General features: G+C 44.5%; 1 protein-coding gene across 1 annotated transcript in view; it reads right to left on the bottom strand.

The window, feature by feature from the left end:
- FREM3 (FRAS1 related extracellular matrix 3) overlaps nucleotides 1-22,740 on the bottom strand; it is a 71,068-nt gene that overhangs the window by 628 nt on the left and 47,700 nt on the right. Inside the window, exons 10-23 of the mRNA XM_086464787.1 lie at nucleotides 22,094-22,258; nucleotides 18,945-19,127; nucleotides 17,213-17,343; nucleotides 15,378-15,536; nucleotides 13,874-14,177; nucleotides 10,838-10,969; nucleotides 10,216-10,547; nucleotides 8,658-8,850; nucleotides 7,544-7,648; nucleotides 6,430-6,557; nucleotides 5,379-5,513; nucleotides 3,285-3,411; nucleotides 2,060-2,247; nucleotides 1,835-1,981 (exon numbers count right to left, since the gene is read on the bottom strand). Coding sequence (XP_086320913.1) covers nucleotides 1,835-1,981; nucleotides 2,060-2,247; nucleotides 3,285-3,411; nucleotides 5,379-5,513; nucleotides 6,430-6,557; nucleotides 7,544-7,648; nucleotides 8,658-8,850; nucleotides 10,216-10,547; nucleotides 10,838-10,969; nucleotides 13,874-14,177; nucleotides 15,378-15,536; nucleotides 17,213-17,343; nucleotides 18,945-19,127; nucleotides 22,094-22,258 — 2,429 coding nt within the window. The remainder of the gene's footprint in view (nucleotides 1-1,834; nucleotides 1,982-2,059; nucleotides 2,248-3,284; nucleotides 3,412-5,378; nucleotides 5,514-6,429; nucleotides 6,558-7,543; nucleotides 7,649-8,657; nucleotides 8,851-10,215; nucleotides 10,548-10,837; nucleotides 10,970-13,873; nucleotides 14,178-15,377; nucleotides 15,537-17,212; nucleotides 17,344-18,944; nucleotides 19,128-22,093; nucleotides 22,259-22,740) is intronic.

The raw sequence follows: 22,740 nt of genomic DNA, 5'->3' as shown, positions 1-22,740 counted from the left end.
ACACACACACACACTCTTACTATACACTGGAAAACACCAGGCATCAGATTCACCCAGACAGATGTCCCAAGTTTGCTGCCAAGGACGTCTAATTAAAATCGACATCAGAAATAGGCACTTGGAGGTGGGATTAATGTTTCCTTAATACAGACTGATGAAGTAGGTCAGATAAACTATGTTCTAAGAGACCCTATTTCTAGTGTTAACCAGAAAGGCTCTGCATTTACCTAACAAAACACTGGTCTTAATTTAGGCAAATAAGGCATCTTCAGTTCAGGCATTTGACACAGTCTCCCACAGCACCCCATTCGACAAGCAGGTGGCTCATGTCCCAAGCAGGTGCACTCTTTGCTGGGTTAGAAACTGGCTGGACGGCCAAGCCCAGAGAGTGGTGGTGAATGGAGCTCAATCCAGCTGGTGGCTGGTCACAAGCGGTGTCCCCAGGGCTCAGTATTGGGGCTGCTCTTGTTTAATATTTTTATTGATGATCTGGATGAGGAGATTGGGTGCTCCCTCAGTAAATTTGCAGATGACACTAAATTGGGTGGGAGTGTTGATCTGCTCGAGGGTGGGAAGGCTCTGCAGAGGGACCTGGACAGGCTGGGTCGATGGGCTGAGGCCAATGCTATGAGGTTTAACAAGGCCAAGTGCCAGGTCCTGCACTTGGGTCACAACCACCCCATGCAGCGCTACAGGCTGGGGGAGGAGGGGCTGGAAAGCTGCCCGGCAGAAAAGGACCTGGGGGTGTTGGTTGACAGCCGGCTGAACATGAGCCAGCAGTGTGCCCAGGTGGCCAAGAAGGCCAACAGCATCCTGGCCTGTATCAGCAATAGTGTGGCCAGCAGGAGCAGGGAGGTGATTGTGCCCCTGTACTCGGCACTGGTGAGGCCGCACTCGAGTGCTGTGTGCAGTTTTGGGCCCCTCACTGCAAGACAGACATTGAGGTGCTGGAGTGTGTCCAGAGAAGGGCAAGGAAGCTGGTGAAGGGTCTGGAGAACAGGTCTTATGAGGAGCGGCTGAGGGAGCTGGGGTTGTTTAGTCTGGAGAAGAGGAGGCTGAGAGGAGACCTTATTGCTCTCTACAGCTGCCTGAAAGGAGGTTGTAGTGAGGCCGGTGTTGGTCTCTTCTCCCAAGTAACTAATGACAGGACAGGAGGTAATGGCCTCAGATTGTGCCAGGGGAGGTTTAGATTGGGTATTAGGAAAAATTTCTTTACTGAAAGAGTGGTCAAACATTGGAACAGGTGGTGGAGTCACCCTCCCTGGAGATGTTCAAAAGACATACAGATGTGGTGCTTAGGGACATGGTTTAGTGGTGGGCTTGGCAGTGTTAGGTTAATGGTTGGACCTGGTGGCCTTAAAGGTCTTTTCCAACCAAAATGATTCTATGATTCTAAGAGAAACCCCACTTCAGGAGACCAAAGAAAGACTTCAGGAATTTGAATTAATCTGACAAAGTAGGATGCATAGTTCTCTTTTTTTATTTCATATCATATACAAACCAATTACTTATTTTTTTTTCCCCATTGCAAGAAAATAAAGCCTAATTTCTTCATTTTCTCCCATGTAAAGAGGCCCTCACAGAAAGCTCCCAGTCTCGGGTGTACATGTCTGCAACAACAGCGAGGCTGTGGAAGGGTACCTCAGCGGTACAAAGCAATGCTGTCATTGTTTCTACACTGTTAGGGAACGGGAACAAAGTAAACGTGTTGCTGAAGTCTTTCGCTGACTAACATAGTGCCCTTGATTACCTGCATTCTCTGTTCCTCTCTTCACCACCTCAGTCGTCTTTCAGCTTGAAAGAATTTCTGTGCTATACTTGTCAGACAACTTACCTGGAAGAGCGGAGCAGACGACAGGCTGAAACCATCAGAACCAGGTTGCTTTACCAGAGGAAAAGCATCTGCATGATCAGCTGCTAACACAGCATGAAACTCCAGGTTTCCAAAGGCTCTTGCTTGTGTCTCAGGTTGCGCTTTATCCTAAAGGAAGTATTTCCAGATTCACATGGAACTCGGGGATCTAAAACTGCCTGCTACTCTAACTCCTTGTTTACGTACCAGGATCTTGAATCTGTACAAGAGGGAGGGGGAGTCAGCCAGGCATCCGTATTCCTGACGGTCTGGGCTGTACTTGGGCACGTACCCGTCGGCGCCTGTGCAGAGGAACACCTTCTCGATGTTGCAGCTGAAGGAGTCGCCAAGATTCTGAACTGGATCCACCATCACTCGGCCATAGATTTCAGACCCTAGTAAAGCAGACTAACACGTTTTACTTTATACCACTCAATTTAAAATTATCATATCAAGTTCTTACCCAACCATTGTTCTTAAAATTCTCAGGACACAAACTACCTAGCTTGAAGTGTATTTCCCTTCGCATGTGAAGACAGGACGTTCTGTGACTGTCACTACTAATTTACCGTGGGCTTTAGTCTTATTTTCTGTTACAATTCATACTGACATGTGGTTCTCACAGTGCAGCTCTTTTCAAGCAAGCTTTTTCCTTCTCTTCACTAGAGGGCAACCCATATTCACATATAAGAAACTACCCAACTCGATAGTATTATATCAAGCAAAATAAAGTTCTTATCAGTCTGAAAGCCAAATGTCCTGCTAACTCAAATAAGGGACCAATTAAAACCAAAATTATTTCTGGTCCAATACTGCCACTATCTGGAGTTTCCCTGGAATCTGATGACAGCTCCAGTCAGAGGGTGAGTACAGCGTGTGAGAGCACCTGCCCTGGGCCAGAATTCAAAAAAACCAAGGATGAGTCTGAGCAGCTTGGCTGAAGCTGCAGTTACTGTGCACCCAGTCTGTGATTGAGAACAGCTGCATGACCAAGTCAAGGAGCCTCAGGTGTACAAGTATTCAATTCCTGCATTTCTGACTGGAATAACCTAAGCACTGAAATTACTTAGCCCCCTCTAAATGTGGCAAAAAGTTCTAGGGTGGGCAGTTTCAAAGCAAAACAACCAGAGTGAGGCGAACATGTGATTATGCAGTAACTGAGCAAAAGTTTTCAGAACTGCGGTTTCAGATATAAGCACCCAAATTCTGCACCTACCTTTGGAATGCTTTTCCTCTCAGAGCCCCCCCCCAAGCCTATTTCAATTACACTAAATTACACCATATGTTAGTGCTTCTGTATTTCACTTTTCTGCAGTGGAAATACATAGACCATGTAGGGGTTACAAAACTAGTAAAATACATACTCATCTCTTGTTAAAAGTGGTTCTGTTTGAGCTTTCATAATATGCTGGATACACAATTGACTTTGTACCTTTGGTAAAGGCTACATCAGCTCCTTCTCCAAATCCCATTGATCCATCAGATATCCAAAGCTCCTTTTTCGACAGCAGAAACATTTGAGTATTTAGACTGAACTCTGCTGCCACTGGGTCACTGACCTGTGGGGAAAAGTGAAATTAAATTATCAAAAAAAAAGAAGCCTTGGTGTAGCAGTACACAGCATTTATAAGAATCCCTCCTATGTACTTACATGCACAACCCTCCTCTTGTGCCTCTCATCATGACCCGTTACAATACACAATTGTAGTGCTTTATTTCAACGTTGCCAAGTAAAACAGCGAAAGATATCTGCTTCCTCAGATACAAGACAGCAATGTATCTTTCCAGTGACACCCACAAAAGTTACTGGCAGAACAGGGCTGTGGGTAAGAGGCCAATAAAGATCAGGACTGGGACCCACCTCAACACCGGCTCATTTCCCCTACTCTAAACAACAACCTGCATATTCAAACCAAGGAGCACAGGCTGGCAAACCTCGTCTGCCCCTGCTCACCCTCCAGCTGCACCGTGCACGTTCCACTCGAGACCTAGAAGCTGCCTCCAGTTTTCCCAGAAAAGTAACCTGGCCAACGGCCCACAGCCGGAGACGACACAGGAGTCGCGCTGCAAAGCAGGTTACCTCCTCTGGTGCAGCGGTAGGTCGCTCCCCCTGACCATCTTTCTGCCTTCCCCACCTGGTGGCTGCAGGAGCCCAACAGAGCCCAGCACGTTTGGGAGGAGGAAGCTGGCGCCGGGCCGCTGCTCTGTGCCTGCCCTGTGAACCCGACGCTCCGGGAGTGCCGTGAGACCCACCGCGTGTAATGCCGGGGAGATACAGAGGGGAACAGCAGGCAAACAGCTCTTCAGCACAGAAATAACGTAAAGAACTAAACGGTCTCATGCCACTGTTTGATCTTGTTGACCACAATAAACGCAGCATCAAGGGGTAACAGGTGTAAGGGTGTGACCACAAACACAAACGTGCAAAATTAACTTAATATTCAAGCGCCACCACAACTCCAGTGATTTCCTCCCTCATTAAATCATTTTCCTGTTCCTGTGTAGCATTCTTGTCCCGCCTTACAAGGTGGCAGGAGGAAGGCTGTTGCTGAAGCAGTGTCTTTACATTAAATTCAACACCAATTGTTTGAGCGAACAAGACCAAGACACTCAGTTAATCTGCACGTAATGCAGTTGTCTCCACACTGGTCACGTGCCGTGCAATGGACAATGAAGCAAAAGGCTAAAGGGCAGCTCTAATGGTCAAAAGGGCGGAACGGCTCTGACTGTCACTGACAAGGCCTCTGGGGTATCCAGTACTTTTGGGGGATAAGAAAAGTTCAGGCAGGACATTTTTAATGTACTGACTGAAGGATGCAAGAGATTTTTAAAAGTTTGGTATGTTGAGTGGAAGTTAAGTCTCAGATGCAGAGCCCTTGGTCTCCAAATGCTGATCAAGCCGTTCCTCAAGCCAACTGCAACAGAAAATCTGGTCTTTGTAACAGACTAAGTTGCTGCTACTTGGTGCGCTAATTTTTTTTCTTTAATATATTAACCAAATATAGAAAAATACAGAAAAATTGTTACAGAGCCACTGAATGAAGTTTTTCCCACTGCTTGAGAAAAAGATCCTCCTGATACAATTCTATTACATTGATCTCAGTTTTAAAAATCAACCTCAGGACTACAAGTTGTCTTTGAAAACAATCTGGCTTAGAATTAAAATTCTTTCCCCCTTCAGCCCTCTCCTTCCTGAAAAAAAAGCAGCGAAGTACTTAGGAACAGGCTGGACTATGGTAAATAAATAGAAAAATAAGATTTTAATTATTGGAAAAAAATTAACTTAGTTTGTTTTTATCTCACTCGAGATGATGTGATCTAGAGCAACCTACAAGCACTGTAAAACTCCTTTTGAAGCCATCTGAAATACTCCATGATTTCCTCTTGACAACTGGTACTGGACAGCCTATGCCAGAACATCTCTTTCAGTGGATATGAACACCGGCCTTTGAGCCTAAATTTGCTTTGGGCTGGTTTTGCCCACGTGTCACGGAAAATTGTGTAAGTCCTAAGTAAAACCATGTACCTGTTGGAACCTGATGTCCATATCAAATGCAATTGGGTCCCGTGGGCTGCAGATGACAGGAAGGGCGTATTGCTGACCAGGCGCAGCAGTGCAAGGGATGAATTTCACAGTGTAAGTACCGGAGTAATCACGTACCTGCAAAAAGATTCAAGAAGTGAGCATTTCTCTGGTCTCTGAACAACCACTATTTCAGCTCACACTGCCCCTGAGGTGGAGCTGAATTCCCAGCAGCATCCTAAACACTTTTATAAACTTGGGTATGGCTGTTTACGATCGTGGTGCTTTACCTCATGCAGGAAGCGTGTGCACCAACACCCTCAGTGCACTTCAGCAGCATAGGCAAGGCACGGACACATGCTGCCTCTCCTCTGCTTCTCTGTAGAACAAGGACTAATGCAGAACAGCTACATCAGGCCTTTGAGGAACTGACCTTGCTGCGGTGGTGCTTGGAATCAAAGGTGTCCACGCCCAAGTCTAACATATCAAATCTCTCTGAAGAGAAGATGATTTTGGCTGGATTTTTAAGTGAATGCAGATGGTACCTTTCCCACCAGCTCAGCAAGAGCTGAGTAATAGGCTGTGTCCCTCTCACAGAAGCAAGACACTTTGAAGCAAGCCTCTTCTGCCCTGTTAGAGACACAGGCTTTGGGAACAGTAGCTCCCACTGACTCTTGAGCTCAGCAGGAGCCAAGCAGCTTTGCCATGTGCGAGGAAAAATCCAGCTTCTCATAACCTCAGGAGCAACTGCTGGATCACAGTTCCCTGGCAATGCCAAGCGAGATAACGTTAAGACAAATTCTTCAAGAGGGGCCACAGCTCCAGCACTGGCCTGCTCAATGAATGGTGCTGGCTAGCACAAGCAGAAGGCCTCTGGGCTCAAGCTCCAGGGACACCAGCGACTTCCGCCTGTTCATTACGTAATGAAAATAGGTGACTGCATCCAAATGAGTTGATGCTTACTGATCGTACAGGGCTGACAACCGCATGGAAAGTATGTTAAAAACTGCCATTCCCTTTGCTTCCCTAAATTCAAGCCTAAATGCAAACGCACAGCAAAGTCAGAGATAAAACTCCACTGCTGCACAGGCTGGTGGAAGGTCGGCTCACTTCGTAACAGACTGAGTGTAAATGTGAGGCCAGGGTGGTCAGCAGACACCACCATTGATGCCAGAGACGTTCCTGAAAGAATAAAAAGCAAATTATAATTTGCCATAATTAATACTGATGCCTGGCATGGTATAAAATCAGCACACAAAAGCAGAGAAGGAAGAGAATGGAAAGAAATTAACCTACACCCCAGGAAGGGAAGTGCCTCACTTACTTATTCCCCTTCCACACTGAGACTCTTTACTGTGATACCTTTTGTCACATTAAGAGTATGGATTTGACATTTGCCTGTCAGAGCCCTCTCAGGGACTTTCACTGAAAGAGTTTCACAAAGTTGCAAATATAGGTGATTTATTAAGGCAACAGATCAAACAAGCACAGAATTGCTGTTGAAAAACGCACTTACTGCAATAGCGCTAATATACTATGATAACGCTGGCCAAGTTTTCCTGGGTATTCTTCATCAGGGGCAAAGGCACAATTCTTACCAAGAAGGTGTCCCTATCTTGGCTGGAGGAAGAGGAGCACAGCCCATTACCTGTCTCTTCTAAGTCTTCAGTCCCTTTCTCCCAATGTTTACCCCTTATTCTCCTCTTTTTATTCTCTAATTCTTTGTTTCCCCTCCTATGGATTACACATAGCATGATTTAGGCAGAGAGTTGAGTAACATAGTCATATACGTATAGCATGATCTCTAAAATGCTCATTAACATAAGCAGGGCTGTTAACCGTAATATTTATTTTCTAGATAATTAAGTAAAGTTTTCACTCTGGACATCATAGCCTTCAAAGTTTTGGGCTGAAATTGTTTTTCTGCTTGGTTCCTCACTCTTTAGCCAAAACAGAGCTGTCTTGCTGCTGCAAGGCTCCCTCTTTCAGCTGTTATCTCCACTCACAAGGTTTGTAGCAGGGAGAAGCAGATACCAGCATTCTTAACCTTTTGCTGTTTTTTTGCCAGATGAGCTCAAGACTGGCACTTCTCCACGCCTTCTTCCTCTGCCAGGCAGACAGCACTACAGAGACTCTGGCTAGCACAAGTGGACAGGCTGGGTACACACCTGGGTGGGACATCACCAGCTGGCCCTGGAAACGAATCTCCGTTCGGAAGATCACCACTAGTCGCCCTTCATCATTGATCCGCATACTCATGGGGTAGAGGGAGCCTAGGGAGGAAAGCCAACAATTTTACCACCACCATTTCCCAAGTGCATTTTTAAAGGAAGGCTCTTCATATACTTTCTGCATCTGGAGATCTGAAACACTTTACATAAGCCCTAGTGCTTTTCACAGATATTAAACCCTGTCACATTGATTGCTTTGAGACAGATCTCCAAACCCACCAACTTCAGAAATGCCACTCATTTACACCTGCTAAGCCCTTAAGGCAGATTTTGTTTCTCTCTTTGGCTGACATAAGACCAGACTCACCTGAAGTATAGAATCATAGAATCATTAGGTTGGAATAGACCTCTGAGATCATCAAGTCCAACCGTTGACCTAATACTACCATGCCCACTAAACCATGTCCTGAACTGCCACATCTACACGTTTTTTGAACACCTCCAGGGACGGTGACTCCACCACTTCCCTGGGCAGCCTGTTCCAATGTTTGACCACTCTTTCAGTAAAGAAATTTTTCCTAATGTCCAATCTAAACCTCCCCTGGCACAACTTGAGGCCATTTCCTTTTATATACATCCACATATGCTGATACAACAGAGCATAGGCAGGAGAAAGAAAGGCTCTGGGACTTTTTGTCACACGGACACCAAGGCTGCTCACCGCAGTAAGGCCCCCTTTTGCAGGCATTTCCCCTGCAAGTGCTTCCTTTGCCCTGTAACTGTGTACCAATTCAGCACTGGAGTCTACCTCTCCATAAGAACGTCTGCTTCAGAGTTGGTCTGTGTGCTAATTTATCCCATTTTTTATAGATTAAAAGCAGTATGCAATTGAGGGAAGATTTGAAACACCTAGATTAGCAACATATTGCATTAAAAACCAAACACCACTGTCCTTTGGGAGGGTGTTTTAACTGAGGGAGTCAGCGGGCTGATGCTGCTTTTGAGATTCTCAGGGTTAAAAAGCATTGAGTTATTGACCACACATCTCCCATCATCATCAGAACATTGAATAGGATGGAGTTGAGAAATGACAGCATCTGAAACAGCTCACCTTGGAGCTCTGATTCGGGAGGGCTGCCTATCCCATCTTTCCACAGGATAGCCGTGTCGTACACAAAGGTGAGTCTCAGTTCAGACTGCAAATCAAAATGCTGCCAGCCACTGATGGCAGCAGGGGAGTGGAAGACGTAGGAGACGTAGAGAGGCACCCGCAGAGTTACATATGACTGCACCAGATTTAAAACCTGAAACACATTGAGGTACCAGTTTACTGCAGGCAAGCTGTAAAAAGATGACTTTCACTGCCAACCCTGCATTCTCATGAACTGCCCTCTTTAAACCTAAGCAACAGAAACATTTTACATCTGTTACTGGCATGACTATTACTTCAGGTCCTGCAAATCACCTCACTTGACAGTGTCCTCAAATCTTTGCCAGTTTAAAAAAAAGGTTTGTACCTCTCCAAAATAAGGACCATCTAAAATTTGTTTTACCTTGGAATTGAAAAAAAAAAAGAAAAAGCCTTCAACACAAACTTCTCTTTTTTGAATTGAAGGTGGCCTAAATTAAAATTCCAGATCATAACCACCAGATTCTTTAGGCATTCAGAAATCAAACACGAATTTAGAAATGAGTCCTGTAACACCTAACTTTACAATAGATTGAAGTCTATGGATTACGGCAACCTGAAACACTGCAATTTAAAACTATGGTCTGAGTTAAGAAGGTCTCTCTCTACCAAGCAACTAACAAGCAACCAGAATGGGTGGCCAAGCAGATAATTAGTAAATAAATCTTCTTTGGCCACTGAGCATCAGTTGAGAAGGTAACAGCTAAGCACCTAAAGAATGGGAAAGCACCAAAATGCTAAGTCAAGGCTGATTCAGGATGGAGTCAGCACAGGGGCTCTACAGCCCCCCGTAATTTCCTCTAATGTAAGTGCAATTGCTGTAGGGTGCTTGTACAGGAGCCACCGTGCCTGCTCTGTGATCAATGTTGATGTAATTCATACCAAAGACCTGGAACGATAGCCTGTTCCACTCAGGAAAATTACATGACTGTTTGTTCCTTATCAACCAAGCTTCTGTTTATAAAATCTCACCTTCTTGAAAGCTCTGCCTAATGGCCAAACACTGTAAACCTAAGTTAGAGCTTCTAATTAAAAAAGTGCTCTGTTTTTTTTTTTTTGTAAAAAAATATTTTTTTACATAGCCTTAGAACACACTTCCAGGGTCAATAACATACTTTACACCTATGGTTTATTTCTCTAAAGCAATAAAACTGTAGCTTCTCCTCTGAATATGCTCCTCCATGGGCTTTAGGTGATAGCACAAACACATACACAGTTTGGAAAAGCTCTTTGAGTCAAATAAGCAGCAATGCAGTAAGCTGTGCCCAATTACCAGGAAGATGAATTATGTCTGTGCATGGAAATACAGCACCAAGGAACAAATCTGTACTTCTAAAAACATTTGTGTTAAGGGAGCAGGTATCAACCTGCCTGCATAGTGACTAAATCCTTTCTCATGCAATCCTTAGTAACACTTCCTCTTGGACTTATACTTCCAAAGCCTCCTGTTGAGAGAGGAAGGCCCTTTGGTGCCACATACCTGCCCATCTGTGCCAATGGAGCCACTGCAGTCTGTCAGCAGCTCAGACATATCATAGTAACTGTTGAACTCCCAAAGGCAAGCCTCAAGGTTGAGGTTCTGGTAGAAACGCAAGGTTTTGGCAGACCTCAGAGCACTGCTGTACTGGTAAGGTGAAGTTTCTCCAATTACTTTGGGGTTCTTAGTTTCCTCTGTAATAAACCCATGTTTGGTCTGGATCTCATTATAGTCCAGTAGGTTGGAGCACTTGTGGTGTCCCACACGAGTGCCATCTGGGCTAAGCGTTAGCTCAAAGTTGGACAAGGGGCGCGTGGAGATAACTGGCAGCATTCCTAAAACATAAATGTCATATGACCCATTAACAACCTGAAAGGAAAAGCACAAACGAAGTATTCATCAACTGCTTGTGAACATATTTTTAGAGCTGGAAACACAGGAGCTAAGGATACCCAATGTTTTATGCATACATTAATCTTGTGATTGGCAAGTCGTTCATGAAACATGGATTATTTGTGGTTCTACCACAATAGAGCAAACAACTGTGGAGACAAACCTGCGGGAGAGGAAAAGTCCAAAGCAGCATGTTTTAATTAAGTGCTTACTTTTACCACCTGATGCTTACCATCCATATGGGGCATTGTGACTGTTAGTCTGATCAGATTGGGATGGTCAGGATCATCTGGACCTGTGTAGCGAATTTTAGCTGAGAAAGGTTCTGCTCCCACTGTTCCTGGCATGCGAGGCTGGCAAAGACCTGAGCAGAGGGGAAAGAAAGATTGTGAGATGCCTGCTAAACTGTCGTAACGGTGTCAAGCAGCTTGGAAATGTCTGGCCATAGAGTGAGGTCAGAAAAATGCAGAAACATCAGCACGCTAATTAGGGAGTTCCTTACAGCTCTGCCCATGCTGCCTGGTCTAACTCCTAGGGCCAAGAGGTCCTCTTCCAGAGAGGCAAGGGCAGAAGTATGGAAATCCTTCAATGCCCAGCAGCAGTGAGGAACCTGCCGTCTTCCTGATAAGGATTTGTTCTTCCTCCCTAGAAATGGGGAGATGGCAACTTTACATCAGTATTTACGTTGGCAGCCATCACTTCCTGAGGTGAAGGGCAGGGTGGTTCATAACCACACCTGAGCTCTTGCCACAAGAAAGAAGCTGCTTGAGGGGTGCCAACATCTTGCAGACAACAGTTAACTAAAATACAAAGGGGCAGTTTGTGCTGTTCTGCAGGGTCCACCACTTATACTGGAGAGGTATTTCAGGTTCTTTCTTTTTCTGTGTATGACTAAGGCAAAGATAATTTCTGATTAAATTACACAAAGAACTGGCCCTTTGTGAGCATAGTGGTAAATCCACAGAGGAGCTATGGTGCATAATGGCCACTGTAGACCTATAAACCTAACACTTAGAAGCTTCAGGGAACCTTGAAAACTTCACAGGCTACTGCCTAACTTCCTAGCGATGGAAAGTTTCAAGGGAGCTACTTTTCAGCCACTGAGCATGAACACAACTGCCTAAAACCTTGGTGGATTTCAGTTAGATTACATGCCCAAAAGCTTCCTTTCTGTTCCCAACTTGTGATCTTAACAAGAAATACTGCCCCTGTCCACAAGCCTTGTCTTATCTTGATGACAGGCCACTGCCAATGCAACACAACCATCACTAATACCCTGGTACACACAAAACTTTTTCAGTTCTTCCCACATAGTTCAATCCTACCCAAGGGTTTTGCACTGCAGCTGGAGGAGATGGAGGTGAAGGACTCCACATAGCAGAGAAGGTGTAGTAGAAGGACTGAACTGCACAAAACACAGAGATGAGGAAGCACAGCAGGACCCACTTGCACAGTCAGTGAGCTGACTAAAATGAGAACATTTTAGTCTAAAGAGACAGAGAAGAATCACCCCCTAGCACTCAGCATTTTGGCCCTGTGAATCCTGAGATGCAGTAAAGTCAGACTCCTGCTTTAATTTGGGCAGCATAGGACTTTAAAGTAACTCCCAAGTAACTATTCTAGTCACTAACTTCTTGAGCAAAAAGATGCATTTTCCTCATCTGAATGTCTGGAAAAACACAACAGATTAGACATACACATCTAGATACGGATCACAGTTAATAAACATGAGGGATGTGGGCTAAACCCAGAATTAGGATTTCCCCTTGCCCTCTGAGGCACAGCATATGTTCTCAGCAGTTATGCATGTAGTGCTCCAATATCTGAATTTTCATATGTATTTCATGCCCCCACCCGTTTCCAGCACCGGTATTTTAACTGTCTTTAGTCTGCAGATCTTCAGACAACATCAAATTCAATACACCTACAATCTGCTCTCAGTGTCAGTAGCTGTGTTGTTTAAACTAAAACCACATGGAAATAGAGCTGTATTTGAAATAAGTTGTAACGGGTTTGTGCGGCAAGGTTTTAGTAGCGGGTGGGTTACAGGGGAGGCTTCTGTGAGAAGCTGATGGAAGTTTCCCCATACAGCCAATGACGGCTGGCTCTAAGCTGGACCCACTGCTGGTCAAGGCCAAGCCCATTAGCCATGGTGGTTGCACCTCTGGGAGGTCCTCTGTGGAGGACCCCATGCTGGCATAGGTGGATGCCTGAAGGAAGCTGTGACCCTGTGGGAAGCCTGCACCGGAGCAGGCTCCTGGCAGGAGCTGTGGCCCATGGAGAGGGAGAAGCCCACGCTGGAGCAGGTTTGCTGCCAGAGACCCCGTGAGGGGGGCTCACGCTGGAGCAGTCTGTTCCTGAAGGACTGCACACCATGGAGGAGACCCACGCTGGAGCAGTTCATGAAGGACTGTAGCCCATGGGAAGGACTCACAGTGGAGAAGTCACGGAGGACTGTCTCCCGTGACAGGGACATCACATTGGAGCAGGGGAAGTGTGTGAGGAGTCCTGCCCCTGAGGAGGAAGGAGCGGCAGAAACAACACTGTGATGAACTGACCACAACACCCATTCCCTGTTCCACGCCCTGTGCTGCTCAGGGAGAGGAGGGAGAGAATCGGGAACAAAGTTAAGCCCGGGAAAGAAGGGAGGGGTGGGGGTAAGGTGTCTTAAGATTTGGTTTTATTTCTCATTACTCCTCTCTGAGTTAATTGGTAATAAATTACATTTTTTCTCCCAAGTCGAGTCTTGTTCTGCAGGGTCCATTTTGCCTGTGAAGGTAAGTGCTGAGTGATCTCCCTGTCCTCATCTCAACCCACGAGCCTGTTGTTCTATTTTCTCTCCCCTGTGCAGTTGAGGATGGGGAAAGTGATAGAGCGGCTTTGGTGGGCACCTGGCATCCAGCCAGGGTCAAATCACCACATATGTGCATTGAGAAAAGCAAAGGACCAAAGACTGGAGAAGTCAAATTCTGCTCTAGTCACTAGTCAAATCAGGGGTAAAAGAATCATTGTCATTAGAGACCCACCAATCACTAACACATGACCTACGATGGGAGAAAACTCGTGGAATACTGGAGGTGATGAGACAATTACAAGATGCTTTTGCCTTTCACTGGCACCAGTCCCGTATGTGTATGAAAAAATATTAATTAACATATGAACATTAATTCCCTAAAACAAAACACCCCATAGCAGACCTCCATTAGCTGAAAACACTACCTCATCTTTCCCCAAGAAAACTACCTAATTCCCATCATTAAAAACTTACCTTCCTCTCTGTTTACTGTATAAATTGGACTGAGCAGCTCCAGACCTGCATCACCATTGGTATTCACAGCTCGAGCTGCACACTGAAGCCTGGAGCCTGCCTGGAAGTATATAGAGTCCAGGGAGATGGATTTGGTGCTGGTAAAAAAAGTGTTGGAGTCCACTTCCCTCATCGGGCTGGTGACACCATCACTCCCACTTGGAGCACTGACAAGCCAGCGGTACAGGGTCAGAGTATCGTTGATATTTTCCATGGTGCAGATGGATCCGGTTTTGTCATAGTCTGAATACTTGGGATTGCATGCCTAGGGGGTGGCATTTACACAAAATAAATGGGGTCATCTAGTGTTACCTACACCTGCTCCAGGCAAGCAAACTGCTAAGCATTATTCTAACAGTACCATGCTTATTACTAAAACCGTATCAGCAAAATAAGACCTTCAAGCAGGCACACTATTTTCCCCTTAATCGAGGGGATATGAATGAATGCTTTTTAATTGAAAACAAGAAAAAACAACAACCAAACCCCAGACAGTAGTGAGCTGTTCTTATGATTCACATTGTCACCTCTGACCATGCAAACATAGAAAATGCTAGTGCTAACTCCAAAAACTGAACTCTTATTTGACAACATCAAAGTCAGTTCTCCTCAATTCAGACATGCTGGCTTGAAAAATCCCAGTGTAAAACCACTCTAATAAATTAGAAACTGTTAGAAACATAAAAGAATAGCCTGAATTCACATGTCCCTGGCAAAGAGCTGCCAAGCTGCAACTGCACCCTTCCCAGCTGTCTGTTGCTGGCCCCCCACAGTGCTAGTGCAAAATTCAGCCTCTTTTTCTTGTCTTTTTTTTTTTTTTCACCCCATCAAATCTTCCTTGATCAACAGTTTAAAACATCTGACTTCACATAGCAGCAGCAGGCACTAGCACATGTCCCTCTGCCAGCTCTGTCTGGGAGAGCAGCCTCCTGCAGATGGGACAGATGGCTGATACCAGAGGCCGTTCAGCCAACTTCGGTAAAATCTGCTGCTCAGCTGCTCACAGCACAGCTCTGCTCACAAAGCCCAGGATGCAAACTGCTTCTGGAATGCTCTGTGTGGCCCAGCCACGGCCCTTGTTTGGGCAGCATTTAGCTCCTCCTCACCTTCCTGCCTGCTCAGCTTTGGGTTTAGAAATCTCTGTTTCTGGTCCTAATTCCATGTGTCCAAGTCATCCCCTGGAACTGGGTATTAGTTTGACAGCATGGCCCAGGAACAAAGACCTATTTAGATCAGCAAGAAACACTCGCTGCAGAAACAACTGTCCCAGGTTAGGGGTGTCAGTGAGCCTCTCTGGGAAGCTCTTCTTCTGAGTTAGGTCAGCAGACTTATGCAAGTGCTTCTGACACAGTAACATCCTGCTGCTTTTAGTTGTCATTTTCCAGAATTGAGTACTTTTACAATTTTCTTACATGCTCCAGAGCATGGAATAAGTTGGACAAAGGCATGCAGAAACAAGATTTACCGTTACACAGACAACAGGATAGCCAGTTGGAGGGTGTGGATTCTCTTTGCTTTTAGCAGTATCGTCATACATCATAAGTGAGACAACCTGAGGCACAGCTGGAAATGTCACATCTGCAACGCTGTCCATTTCTTCAATGTACACAATGGCTTTACTCATCTGAGTTGAGAGAGAGAAAAGGTTATGTATACTACTGAAAACAGGGAATGGAGGGAGAAGAAGTAGTGCCTGCAACTTAATTTCTGCCACCAAGCTCATTCCGGTTTTACCTAGGATTCTTTGATAAAATGGTGTCTTGTATTAAGGAGGATTCACTCCTCAGTGGTTTTTACAGGTTTTCCACTTAAAACCTGTTCACCAGCAACTAGTTAAAAATTAAGGAAGAATTAACTCCCTGAACACTAGGAAAAGGGAAATAAAAACATTCCAATTTTTCTTTAAAAAAGCAAGTTAGCTGTAGCAAACAGTCAAACACATACCCAGTTGCTCACTCACTGCTCATCTTCAGCATGTCAGAAGGAGGAAATATGATGAGAAAGCTCACAGGTCTAGCTAAAAACAGGGAGATTGCTTACCAATTACTCTAATTGGCAAAACACCCTTAAGTTGGGGAAAATTAATTTCATTTATTGCCAGTTAAAGTAGACTCAAGTAGTAAGAAACAAAGACAGATGTCAAAACACCACCTTTTCTCCTCATTTTCCCATGCTCAACTTCACTCCTAACTCATATACCCCCCCTCCAAACTTTGCCACAAACATAAAATACAAGAACAACCCCCCAAACTCTCCTAAACTAATTCCAGAGAGCACGTAGTAGCTTCAGTCTACACATGAATTTGATCTCATTTGACGGCCAGTTTAGGCTTTTACCAGCTTAAGTATAAAAAAATGTGTGTTAACTTTAGAGCCTCTAAAATAGTCACCCACAAATTTATCAAGGTATAATATACATGATGTAATGGATCCCAGGGCCATAGTTTCTCTGCATGTGGTAATTTACTGTATATACCATTGAGGTAAGAAGTTCCTAGTGTCAGCGTCAAATTAGATCTTAAATATGGCCCAAAATGTCAGGCAGTACTCTTCAGAACTGTAGTAGCTGTGCTACTAACACTTGCTGTGCTCTCCTCTGCTTCACCAAAGTAAAGAAACTGGAGACAAATCTATGCCAATCTGTCCCCATTCATGCCTTCCTCCCTGCCCACAGACCTCCTACCCTCGGAACAGGTGAGAAGGCCTCACGGAGCTGTACTCGAGCCCATGAAGTGAGGCAGAGCACTGACCAGAACACCACAGCATGGCTGCAGCTGCTGCTGCCACATCTCTCTGCACAGGTTTAGAGAGGGACCAACAGTTTCGCCATCATACTGAGTCTGGTAGCAGCCAGAGATGTTATTAATATAAACAAAAAACCTGCCAACCACAGCTTCTTGCTTTCTTTTTTTATATTTTTAAATCTTTTGATACTTTCCACCATCTGTAATGGGGAAAGTCAGAACAAGTTTCTACAAGCCAGTTAGTGCATTATACTTTCCTAAGATGTATACAGTAACTTGGAAAGAATGAGAGAGCTCTTCACTGCCAAACTCTCTGTGAAGCATATAGAGGGTCACACATAAAATTTGTAATTCAACGCTTCTAGACTTTGTTCAAAGCGGGTGGATTTACAGCTAATTTATACCAGTATTTAGACAGCATGTACCAAACTAACCACAGGAGCATATGAATACCAGGCTGTCATGCATGCCGTGAGTACATGGATTTTTAGATGTTTTTATACAAATTTAAAAAATATCATTACAAATGGCAACTTTTGTAGTCAACAGTGGTTACCTGTGTCTCCGCTATCATGTTCTCATCAGCTTTCAGGTGGACAGTAAATACTTCTCTCATTTCTCTTATGCCATCATACAGAATCTCTACTTCCACAAAATGCTCAGTTTCTCCTTCTCTGAATTCAATATCTGATTAAAAAGAAAAACCAACAAATTAATGCAAAATCAACAGCCAAACAATTGTTTTCTTTGTCAATTGTGTTCAAGTAACATATTCTGTTGCCATAACACGGTTTTGCTCCGAATAAAATGTAGTAGTGGACTGAGCTGTTAGTATCTGTTCTTCAGCACAATGACCAAGTAAAACTAAGCCACTTTTTCTGGACAGAAAATATAAATAGAAGTTGATACTGATAACTTGTTGGAAGACTTAAAATAACATCAAAACATAATATCCTGATACGATTTTCTGTCAAGCCAACTATCTTTCTTCCAAACAACTCCTGGACACAGTTCAGAATTATTGTGGGCCAGGGAGGAAGTTTGCATGCAGAGATCCTGCTTCAGTGGCCAAGAAATTTCAACAGAGTGGGTCTGCATGCCAAGGAATGGTCCCATGTACATTATTATACCAGTATGGATATTACCTCAGGCTCCATTTGCAGTGCATATTTAACCAGGATCCAAAACACCTGCACTTTGAGCTGAAAAGTCAACATACTTGGCATTACGTCTTTAGGAGACATGTTCATCTACATGAAATCCCAAGCCAAGAACAGTCCATTAGAAATAGACATCTGCGGTCCTTCCTCTAGAAACCAAGCGGGGATTGTTACTTCTTGTTAAAAGTCAGGAGGAAGTGGTACCAATTTTCTGCCACCAGCCTGGTCAATAGCACAAATACCCAAGAAATGAGAGACCTTGTTTGTTCATTTTACTTTAATTGCATTCAAGGTCATACCTCCCTGGGAGACACCATAGAAAAGTTACTCCCCTAGGGAGTCTGCATAACCACCAGGCTACAAACTGTTCCTGTGAGGGTGACACTCCATCAAAACCATGTCACTATGAGGAAAGCAAATCAAAATGCAGTCGGTCACAGAAGGAGAATAAGGGTGTCTGTAACCTTGAGACTTGGACTCTTTCCTGGGAGACAGGAGACCTGCGTGCCAACTCCCAGGAGCGAGCTTTTCTACGTAGAGCATCCCACCACTGGCAACTTCTTACTGAAAATGCTTAGGGCAGATCTCTTTTCCATACTGCAGGATGGTGAAAGCAGAATAAATCTAGACAATTGCCTTAAAATAGCAGAACCAGGAACTTGAGCCTATTCCTGTATCATCTTAAGTTGTCTATCATAACAATGTCCCAGCCCTCTGCCACCTCAGGGGACCTGAAGGCGAAGCTCAAGAACCAAATTCTGCTCAAACACATGGCTCAAGTAGATAACAACCTGAGTTAGGCTGAACTTTCATTCTTATGAAGAAATCATGAGTTTGCATTCCAGGTTGGGAAATTCAAAGTAGCCCAGGGCAAACAGGATCTCACATCCAATCCAATGCTAACACAATCCCTTACAGGTCCCACAATTAACTCGGAAAAAAAAAATAGAAAACACTCAAATCTCCTATTCCAAAACACACAAAGCTAAGCAGGAACTCTTAGTCTAAAGTACAGTACTTGCTATTTGGATATCAAAACAAGAATTCAGCTCCCTGTCCAGCATTCATTTCCAGGAAGGCATTTTCCAAACTAATGTCTCCCATCCCCACACCCAAGGAAGCCCTTACCTTCTGACATTGGATTGTAGTCTTCCCCTGAGGTGGCCGAGCCATCCTTTGTGTGCACTCTGACAACAGATACTTTGGAGCTATCACCAAGGCGTAGAACATGGATTCTTAGAAGTGCAATTTCGCCAGGTTCCTGAGGCTCCTGAATGCTGTGTTTTATTTCAGAGAATTTAATCACTGGTTCTAGACAAGAAAACAAAACAAAACAAAACACAAGAAAATCCTGAACATTAAAAAAAAAAAAATTTACTCACGTCAACTAGATCAAGTGCAAATACATTATCTGAGAGTGGATGGTCCAAAGGAAATGAGAAGGTCATAACAAACCTGAAAATTCAAAGTGATTGTCTGGCTGTTAAATTTATTTGGTTTATTGATTGCTGTGTGGAATAATCAAAGTGAAATATTTTGGAAATTGGAATTCAGATAGAAGTTTGTAGCTATTATTAAAAGGAGATGTCCTGGTTTCAGCTGGGATACAGCTAACTTTCCTTCTTAGTAGCTACAACAGTGCTGTGTTCTGGATTCAGTATGGGAATTGGTACGAGAAGAATGTTGATAACATACCGATGGTTTTAGTTGCTAGGAAATCAAGGACTTGTGAACTTTGCATGCTTTGCTAGTGTTCAGGTGCACAAGAAGGTGGGCGGGAGTGTGGCCAGGACAGCTGACTCAAAGTAGCCAAAGGGATATTCCATACCACAGAATGACATGCCCAGTATATAAACTGGGGAGGGCGGGGCTGGCCAGGAGTGGCAGATCGCTGCTCGGGCATTGGTCAGTGGGTGGTGAACAACTGCATTGTGCATCACTTGTCTTTTCTTGGGTTTTATTTCTCTCTCTTTTTGTTATAGTCCTTTTCATTATTATTACTATTACTATTGTTGTTGTTATTATTCTATTTTGTTTTGGTTTAGATATTAAACTGTTCTTATCTCAACCCATTAGTTTTACTTTTTTTTCGATTCTCCTCCCCTTCCAACTGGGAAGTGGGAGGAGTGAGTGAGCAGCTGCATGGTGCTTACTTGCCGGCTGGGGTTAAACCATGACAGGACAATACCTGGGTCCCCTGGTGTTTGCTTTAGTGGAGTCTAGAGTGGAATATTTAGAGAGAAAATATGTTTAGCTTTCGAAGAAAGCAGTTACTTTTATAAGTTCTTTATTCTAAAGCCTTGTCAAGGTGTGGGATAAATCTGATTTTCTTAAATGACTCTCTATGACTTGTAAGGAGTCTGCTTTAGAGCATTATCAATTATATTTTGTTTGGGGTTTTGTTTGTTTGTTTTTTCCACAGGTCATTTGACACTTTCAGATTCATAATCTGTACAATCTGTACACAAAAGTCCCTATTATACTCCTGAAAGTTTTGTGAATTTGACCCAAGGCATCCAGGATTCTTTCAACTCACTCAAATTTATGATACTCTTATCAAAGCAATACATATAGAGCAATAAATAGAATGGAAATAAACAAAGGAATTTCTCTTCCCATTATCTCACAAAAGGCAGAGCCAGTGATGCTGGCTCAGCATAGATTAAGAAGGTGCAAATTCAAAACATAAAAATAAAATAATTGACAGGTTTTTTTAAAAACTTGGTACTGGGTACTTTGAAAACTGTTGAACCAAACACAGAATGGCATTAGTCCCATTTTCCCATTTGCAGCTACGTAAATCACAGAATCACAAAATGGTCAGAGTTGGAAGGGACCTCTGGAGATCATCTAGTCCAACTCCCCCGCCAAAGCAGGTCAGCCTAGACCAGGTCACACAGAAACACGTCCAGGCAGGTTTTGAATGTCTCCAGGGAAAGAGACTCCACAACCTCCCTGGGCAGCCTGTTCCAGTGCTCTGTCACCCTCAGAGTAAAGTTCTTCCTCATGTTCAAGTGGAACTTCCTGTGTTCCAGTTCATGCCCGTTGCCCCTTGTCCTGTCACTGGGCACCACTGAAAAGAGCCTGGCCCCATCCTCTTGACACCCGCCCTTTAGATATTTATCAGCATTGAGAAGGTCCCCTCTTAGTCTCCTCTTTTCCAGGCTAAAAAGCCCCAGGTCTCTCAGCCTTTCCTCATATGAGAGATGCTCCAGCCCCCTAATCATCTTCATAGCCCTCCACTGGACTCTCTCCAGTAGCTGCCTGACTCTCTTGAATTGGGGGGCACAGAACTGGACACAGTACTCCAGGTGTGGCCTCACCAGGGCAGAGTAGAGTGGGAGGAGAACCTCCCTTGACCGGCTGGCCACACTCTTTTTAATGCAACCCAGGATGCCGTCAGCCTTCTTGACCACAAGGGCACAATGCTGGCTCACGGTCACACCGTTATCCACCAAAACTCCCAGGTCCCTCTCTGCAGAGCTACTCTCAAGCAGGTCGACCCCCAGCCTGTACTGGTATATGGGGTTATTCCTCCCCAGGTGCAGGACCCTACACTTGCCCTGTTAAACTTCATTTAGTTCCTCTCCGCCCAGCTCTCCAGCCTGTCCAGATCTCGCTGAATGGCAGCACAGCCCTCCGCTGTACCTGCCACTCCTCCCAGCTTCGTATCGCCAGCAAATTTGCTGAGGGTACGCTCTGTCCCTTCATCCAGGTCACTGATGAATATATTGAATAGAACAGGCCCTAATACTGACCCCTGGGGAACAACGCTAGTCACAGGCCTCCAGCCAGACTCAGCACCACTGATCACAAGTCTCTGAGCTCTGTCCTTCAGCCAGTTCTCAGCCCACCTCACTGTCCACTCATCTAACCCACACTTCCTAAGCTTACCTAGGAGGATGTGTTGGGAGACAATGTCAAAGGCCTTACTAAGGTCAAGGTAGATCACATCCACTGCCCTCCCCTCATCCACCCAGCCAGTCATTTTATCATAGACTACTATCAAATTGGTTGAGCACAATTTCCCCTTAGTGATTCCATGCTGACTACTCCCGATATTCTCTTTTTCCTCCATGTGCTTGGAGATAACAGCCAGAATGAGCTGTTCCATCACCTTCTCAGGAATGGAGGTGAGGCTGACTGGCCGGTAGTTTCCTGGGTCCTCCTTCCTGCCCTTTTTGAAGACTGGAGTTACATTGGCTATCCTCCAGTCCTCGGGCACCTCTCCTGGCCTCCACGTTTCAAATATAGTCAACATTTAAGATAAAACTCACTGTCTTCTTCATCCTTAATCTTGATCATGGCCTCTTTCTGATCCCCAACGGAAGCACCGAAAGCAGAATTACTTTTTGGTGTTCCAAGCACCAATCTGAATTCCTCCTCCTCCTCATAAATTACATCATCCTCTAGAGTTATCACACAGGGCTTCTCAGTTTCTCCTGCAGAAAGGTATGAAGCAAGAACAAGACATTATCTTCACAGGAGCACAAAAGACCAGGATAAAAACAAATCAGAACTCCCACACTTTTTCAGGCTTGCCATAGAAAAGAGAGTCTCAAGAACATGGAAGAGAGACTAGTGCTGACTGGCACACTTCATTTTTTTTTTTGTCGTTTGAGTCAATTTCTGCTAAGAAAAAATCCCATGACTCTGCCACAACGGGAACTAAGCAGCATCCCATGCAGCATTCAGCAGGGTGCTGTATGGCAAAGAATCTGCTGCCCTGATTGTCCTCTGCTGAAGACACTGTATCAGTACTATTCCTGCTTATTCTCATGAACAAGTGCTATGCTCAAAAGCATAGCAGAGGACATCCAGTATTACTGAATTCTTTGTTGTCCAGGTTTGGCCATAAAAACCTTTGAAAGTGCTGCCATCATGGTCACAAAACTGTTTGTTAAATAGTTCTGTGCTGCCGCCT

Source organism: Leptosomus discolor, chromosome 4, assembly GCF_034619465.1.
Source record: "Leptosomus discolor isolate bLepDis1 chromosome 4, bLepDis1.hap2, whole genome shotgun sequence".
Taxonomy (NCBI): domain Eukaryota; kingdom Metazoa; phylum Chordata; class Aves; order Leptosomiformes; family Leptosomidae; genus Leptosomus; species Leptosomus discolor.
This window is presented reverse-complemented; position numbering and strand designations above follow the sequence as displayed.